Source organism: Lissotriton vulgaris, chromosome 9 (assembly GCF_964263255.1).
Source record: "Lissotriton vulgaris chromosome 9, aLisVul1.2, whole genome shotgun sequence".
NCBI lineage: Eukaryota > Metazoa > Chordata > Amphibia > Caudata > Salamandridae > Lissotriton > Lissotriton vulgaris.
This window is the reverse complement of record NC_141697.1, coordinates 642,380,483-642,386,819: the sequence shown is the minus strand read 5'-3', so window position 1 is coordinate 642,386,819 and position 6,337 is coordinate 642,380,483. Positions and strand designations below refer to the sequence as shown.

General features: G+C 44.7%; 1 protein-coding gene across 3 annotated transcripts in view; it reads right to left on the bottom strand.

The window, feature by feature from the left end:
- Positions 1-469: 469 nt before the first annotated feature.
- The window catches only part of RNASEH2C (ribonuclease H2 subunit C), a 259,467-nt gene continuing 253,599 nt past the window's right edge, over positions 470-6,337 (bottom strand). For all 3 annotated transcript variants that reach the window (XM_086938313.1, XM_086938314.1, XM_086938312.1), the window contains one exon: positions 470-1,501. In XM_086938313.1, coding sequence (XP_086794439.1) covers positions 1,475-1,501 — 27 coding nt within the window. In that variant the 3' untranslated portion in view covers positions 470-1,474. The remainder of the gene's footprint in view (positions 1,502-6,337) is intronic.

Sequence of the window (6,337 nt, the reverse complement as noted above, 5' to 3'; positions counted from 1 at the left end):
TTCCAGAGTCTCCCTATCCATCACTGCGGAATCTCAAGGCAAATATCTATGATCTAGCCTCCTACCACACCCTCGATTCACTGCTGGATACAGTCTAGCTCCAATACCAACTCCGAAGGCAGGATTCCAAACCCCCTACGTTTGTTCTGCTCTCCATCCGTTTACTGCTGGGGGAGCATTGGCCACCAGACAAGAATCATCCACCAGGCACCAGCCCTCCATGAAGGAGTGTCCTCAAATCGGGCGAATCTGAATTCTCTGCATTGCCGCTTTATTTTGCGATGACGCGGCCTTCATCTTCGTGCGCAGGACGTAGGAACCCAATGTTCTCAATAATATTTAAACCTAAAACATTGTGGATCAATATGTATTATCGTCTGCCATCCACTTAATCTATTTGTGATCAGAAGGTGGAATCTAACTTTGATGCATACAAGCCTTTGATTTTCCCCTGAAACTCCAAGCGTCGTCCAATGAGAACAAATAAGCTTTCTTTATTCTGAATCGCATATTTTATGTGTATCCATTAACACACATTTGTGAGTGGTTTTAGATATTTTACAGTCAAAATGGAGTAATCATCATCCATTGCCATACCGGTCAATAACATTAACAAAACCATTTGATCATTCCCCGGTGAGTGCATTGCAACAAGTATAGTTGGTGGGGCTCCCATCTGAGATACTCGCCGGACTTTGTAGAAGTGGGAAGGTGCCCTGGTTTGTAATTAACTGGAGGACTGAACTTTAATTCTTTCTGTTAAAATCACAAGCATTTCAGACAGGCAATTTCTACAAAACTGAAATTTAATAACTTCCATTTTAAAAAAAACATTTATCTAGAAAACTTCACATTCGTATGTAACAGTCCATCCAACGGCCATCTTCGGATTCCTCAATAATGCAGTTAAAACAGGAAATGTTGATGATTTCTGGCTAGTTAGGCCAGGAAATAAGGGGTGGATAATAAGTACACTTTAAGTGTGCTTGCCAGAACTAAAAGTGCTGCAAATTTTCTCTGGAAAACGACAGGGTATGTCAGGGGCTGCGACTGGCGAGGCCTCAGTATGCTTTCACAATTCGTGAACAATGAACACTGCTAGTTATGGCTAGAGTGAGGGTCAGTGGGTCGAGAGAATAAAGAACAGCTTAAGAGGGAGTACAATGCTTGAAGAAGCACACAAGACCAGCCAAAAATAGAGAGATAACAGACATGAGGGACAATGGCTGTGTAATTAGTTATTCACAGTAATTAAGAGTAGAGTGTAAGAAGCAATGAGATTTGATGGTCTGAGACGGTTAGATGTCAAGACTGCTTGCCAGGAATCGGAGCAGTGAGGTCTAACTTGACGCAGCCTCAACCTGTGCAACAACCCAAGATGTACAGCATGTCCAACTCCAAAGCTTCAGGTAGATTCTTGGCCGGATATTGCGCATTGGGAGAAGCCGGTTTTAAATGGAGGAGGGGAGCAGTCTCACTCTTCATCCACAGGTGCATGGATCTGTAAAAGAGGAAGATTGATAAGTGTAGGCTGAGACCCATTTTCCTTCTACAAAGACAGCACCATTGTTTTTATATAATCAACTTTTTATTTAATATTCTTTGGGAGAACTTGTAACCAACTGCACACAGGGGTAACATTAACATTTCCTCTCTCAGCCATATGAGAGGTATACGAACAGACATCTTCATCTTGCAAAGGGTCCTTATTATCAAATTCTACTACTGACAAAACATCACCCTCTGAGATTGCAACAGTTCCTGTTGGAGAAGGTCATTCAGAAAAACAACAGAGTGGGATCAGAGATACGAAGGCTGAAGACATTTTTAGGTCCCACCTACCAGGCACGATTAGAAGCCTTGGAGTGAAAGATCTTTTGTGAACTTACAGTGAGCCTATCATTGCTTACTACTGGTTGGCTTTGGTCACTCATTAGCTTGGTTTTTATTTGATACCTTGTGCGGACTTGCCTTCCACTACTTTGGTTGTCTCACCCCTGTAGCAAAGATTATTTGTCTTCTGCCACTGTCTACTTTTCTGAAACTACATGATTATTTTTGGTTTAGCACTCCATTAGAATGCATGAGTTTTGAAACGGTCTTCCTCTTGTACTTCTTTTTACCCCTCCCTGGGGCCTTGTTGCTTGCCCGTGTGCTTCTCCTCCCCCCAGTGTTGCATTCTCCCTTGTGTGCTTCTCCCTAGAGTGCTGCTTTCCCCCTCCGTGCCTGGTGCCCCCCCCCCCACACCTGGCCTTTTATAAAATATTTTATTATTTTTCCTGTGGAGGACTACGCAGCAAATTGCTGCCCGCCGAACCGCCTTAAAAGCAGTTTTGTGTTACTTCTATTTTGTTTTTTAATTTACCAACATAGCGGTCACGTTTCCTAGGTACAAGCATGACTAGTTAGCCCAGTCCTGTTTTGTCTTGGAATTCTGAGACTTGTACTTCCAAAGACTAATCCTATTGGCCTTGCCACAGCTTGGTTGGAGTACTTTCTTGCACTAGCAATATCTGCTCCTTTGGTCCACATCAGTCTATGCTGCAATGACCTTCCATCAGAGAACACAATGCGAGTCAACTTTTTATGCTAAGTGGTGACTATATTGCACTAAGCCGTTCAAGTTAAAGGACTTTACCTTTCAATCTCAGGCCTCCAATAAGTCGATCTACTCAAAGCACTTTCACAATATAGTCTATGCCACAGCTAAATCACAAATCCATACTTTAATATGAGTGGTGACACCACATTATATCATCACTGACCTCACTGGTCTCTTCACTAAGCCACCCTTTGTTTCTGCAGCACACCGTCCACTGGAACATTGGCCTTTCATAGGAGGCTCAGATCGCAGAGAATTGCCTTCAGCCATGCAAAGCATTGCAGCAGAGAGGGCGCGGAGTCCCTGCACAGCACTCAAGTCCTCTACCGTAGGAGCCAATGGACACAGCGTTTGGCTGGGTCAACTGTGCATTGGAGCAGCATGCCGCTCTGCATACATGGTCCCAGATTGTGCCCGACACCTCGGTCAGAAGTGCCCAACAGAAACTTGTGAACAGCTGCTCAACCATGCTCAGTATGCTATGGGTGCAGAGTCTGACCTTCCATAGGTTTCTTGCGCTCATCACCACTTCTATTAAAGCCCTATGGATGCAGTACCCTGCATTATCACAGACACGAGAGTGAATACACTTTTTAGTGCTAAGTTATTAAAATCAATACAATTGAATTACAATAAAACTTGGAACATGTAAAATCAATCTGAGATTAAACACAAGCAATAAAATCATGCACATTGCAGAGCAAATAAACTGACTTTACGACATTAGTGCATGGACGTTGGCAATGGCCAAATCAGTCCGGTCCGTCGCTCCTGGATGGCAATAAAGATCTTGTTGACAAATTTGCTTAAGCGCGCTAGATGCATAGGTACAGAAATGGTCATGTAATATTCCAGCACCTCCTTACAGGTGGCGACCCCATTTGCCATGAACATCAGTTTTAGTACAGGGCGACGTGCAGATGAAAAGTCCGGACTGCATGGAATCTTTTTGTACTGCCAGAATCTACAAGACATGCTCCCCGGCGTACCAGCCCAGTCTAGACGAAATGCATTCATGGAAAAACTACGAGTCATGCTCGGAGGCCTGGTTTCCTTGGTTAATGCGGACTTTAAATATAGTTTCAGTTTTGTGCACTTGTATGATTTTAAAATAGGAGCTGCATAGATGATAGAATGGACGATTAGCATATCGGCTTTCTTTGAAATAGCTTTTATGTTGGCGTAAGGAGCGTTAAGGGCCATCAGTGTTTCCAGATTGACATCAAGGTCAGAAGCCGATATGAGGACCATGGATTGGACGAGGCGATATAAATCAATGAGAACCTTTTTAGGGAGTCAAGTTTGGTTCGTTGCGTAGAAATACTCAAGGAAGGTAGCCTTGCTTTCAACATCTTGGCCATGCTGGACAAACTACAAGCAAAGTAGCAAACGTCCAGTATGTTTTGGAAAATAAAACGGTCCCCTAAAAGCATGGCACTGTACCTTGTCCAGTGTTGAAATACATGAGGTTAGGTTGCAACTTCTGAGACTCGCAGTATGGCCTCTACTGTTGGGGAGCGTAGCTGGTGATAGACAAGGAATGTGCAACAGTGTGGGCCTTCTTTTTTAATAAGTTTAAGATGGAGTTGGTTTGTCTGTATCTATAAACCAGACACTGAAGTAATTGTATTCAGATGTTTGGGTAATCCATTAGTTACCAAGCCCTATCTTAGTTTCCTCTTATATTTTATACCTGCTGAAAACCCTCAACTTTGTTTTATCTGGGTTAGCTACCAGTTTGTTCACTGCGTTATAAGAATTAAGCTGGTTGAAAGCACATTGCATACCAATTTTTGTCTGATCTAGAATAAAGATGATCAAATATACCCACAGGGCACCTTAGAAGTGCCCCCCTGAAAACCTACCAAGAACTGGTGTGCTGACTGTCTGGTGGTTTTAGCCTGCCTGCCACCACAGACAAGGTTCTGACCACCAAGGGTGAGGGCCTCTACTCAGAATGTCAGGAACAAAGCCTGCTGGGGTAGAGGGTGTTTACACCCACTCTCACAAGATGGCCCGTGAATTAACAGTCCAAGGCAGGGATCTTCATATTAAAGACCACTGCCTTTGGTATGCAAATCTGGCTTCTGTCACGGAAGAGGAAGAAGACACCCTCTGTCCCAGGCCCATTTGGCGCCTGAAGAGGTGGTAAAATTAGCAGAGAAGCATGTTTACCTTCAGGGATTGTTTCGCCCATAAGGTAGACTACCTGTAGTGAAGAAAATATATCAGGGTCTGCCACCTTTGTGATGGCACATTTAGGAACTCTGGGACAGGGTTATGTCCACTTCCCACAGGAAGGCAAGCACTTCCTAGGTCCAGTGTCGGATATTCTGATTCTTGACCCGGATGGTTCTCGACCAGACTGGTTCATGCTGGTGAGTCTTACCTTTCCTTGCTTCGTCATTCCTGTTCTTGGATCCTGGAGGAGTTGTGGTGGTGTCCTGAGTCCAACGATAGTTAGCGGTGAGGTAACCGCTACTCCTTGGAGTTTGTTACATTGAATTTAATCGAGCGCATCATTCCTGGTTCCTCTGTTGGCGAGCTTTTTTTCCTCGGCTCATGCGGAGGGCAGTATTCAACCGTTGATGCGCAGTTGGTGTAAACCGTTTCCGTTGGCGAGCCTTCTTTCCTCGGCTCATGCGGAGACGAGTTTGTTGTTTTCCTTTTCAGTAACCTTTCCGTTGGCGAGCCTTCTTTCTACGGCTAATGCGGAAGTGGTTCTTTTGCTTACTATATTTTCGTATTTAATCCTCTGTTGGCGAGCCTTCTTTCCACGGCTATTGCAGAGGATTTGATTCATTAGATACTACTGGGGAATGGTCTTGGTGAGTTCAACCAAGCGTACTCCCTCTTCTTTTGGAGGCTGCTGGCAAGTGTCTCCATACGAAAGGTATTCATTAACTTTACTTTATTCGGGTGACGTAACCCCTACCTTTCCAGTTATCGTTTATGGGCTGCTGTTAAGGCTTTGATTCTAGACCCCCACGTTGAATCCTGAAGGGAAGGAGTATAGGGTATGTGATTTGCAGTTATAGAATTTACGTATTTTCTATGGTAAAGATCCCAAGTGCATGGTTATTCATACTTCGAAATTTCTTGTGTGTTTCAGAGGGGAAGTTTCCTTTATTCAGACAGGGCCAGTTCTCAGTAGAAGAGAGGTATCTCCTGAGTATCGCAGCCAATTTATGTTTTACAGGTAGGGAGAGAATAGAACGAAACTGCCTTGTTGTGCATTTTGGTACAAGAAACGTTTCCAACTTTCTTGTTATTGGTCTTACAGCTCTCCCTCCCCGCTGTCCCCTTCCAGTTTGTTCCTTCAGCCCTCATCTGATCCTTCCTTAGCCCAAGGCTTTTATAGCACGCTGGGTTTGGATAGATCTGGAGGGGGCCTTTCTATCTACACGCTGATCCTGAGGAAGAAGAAAACACCACCAGACCTGAAGGCCACCTTGGACTCGCCCTCTGTGGACTCCCCAATGCCACCTGCAGCCTATATATGCATGCCCCCTCAACTGAGTTTCTCCAGTGACAAAAACCTGATGCTTCGAAGTACCTCTGCACCGGTCGTCTCTGGCACATGGAGAAGAGGACCAAAGGTGTCCCCACATCCCCAAGTATCTTGACACCGGAGCCCTCTCGGAGCTTCAGACCGACTGGCCTCCCAGTCCAAACCTGCAGCCTCTTTGGGCCTGGACCGATCTCCATTGACTAACATTGGGCACTCGAAACTGA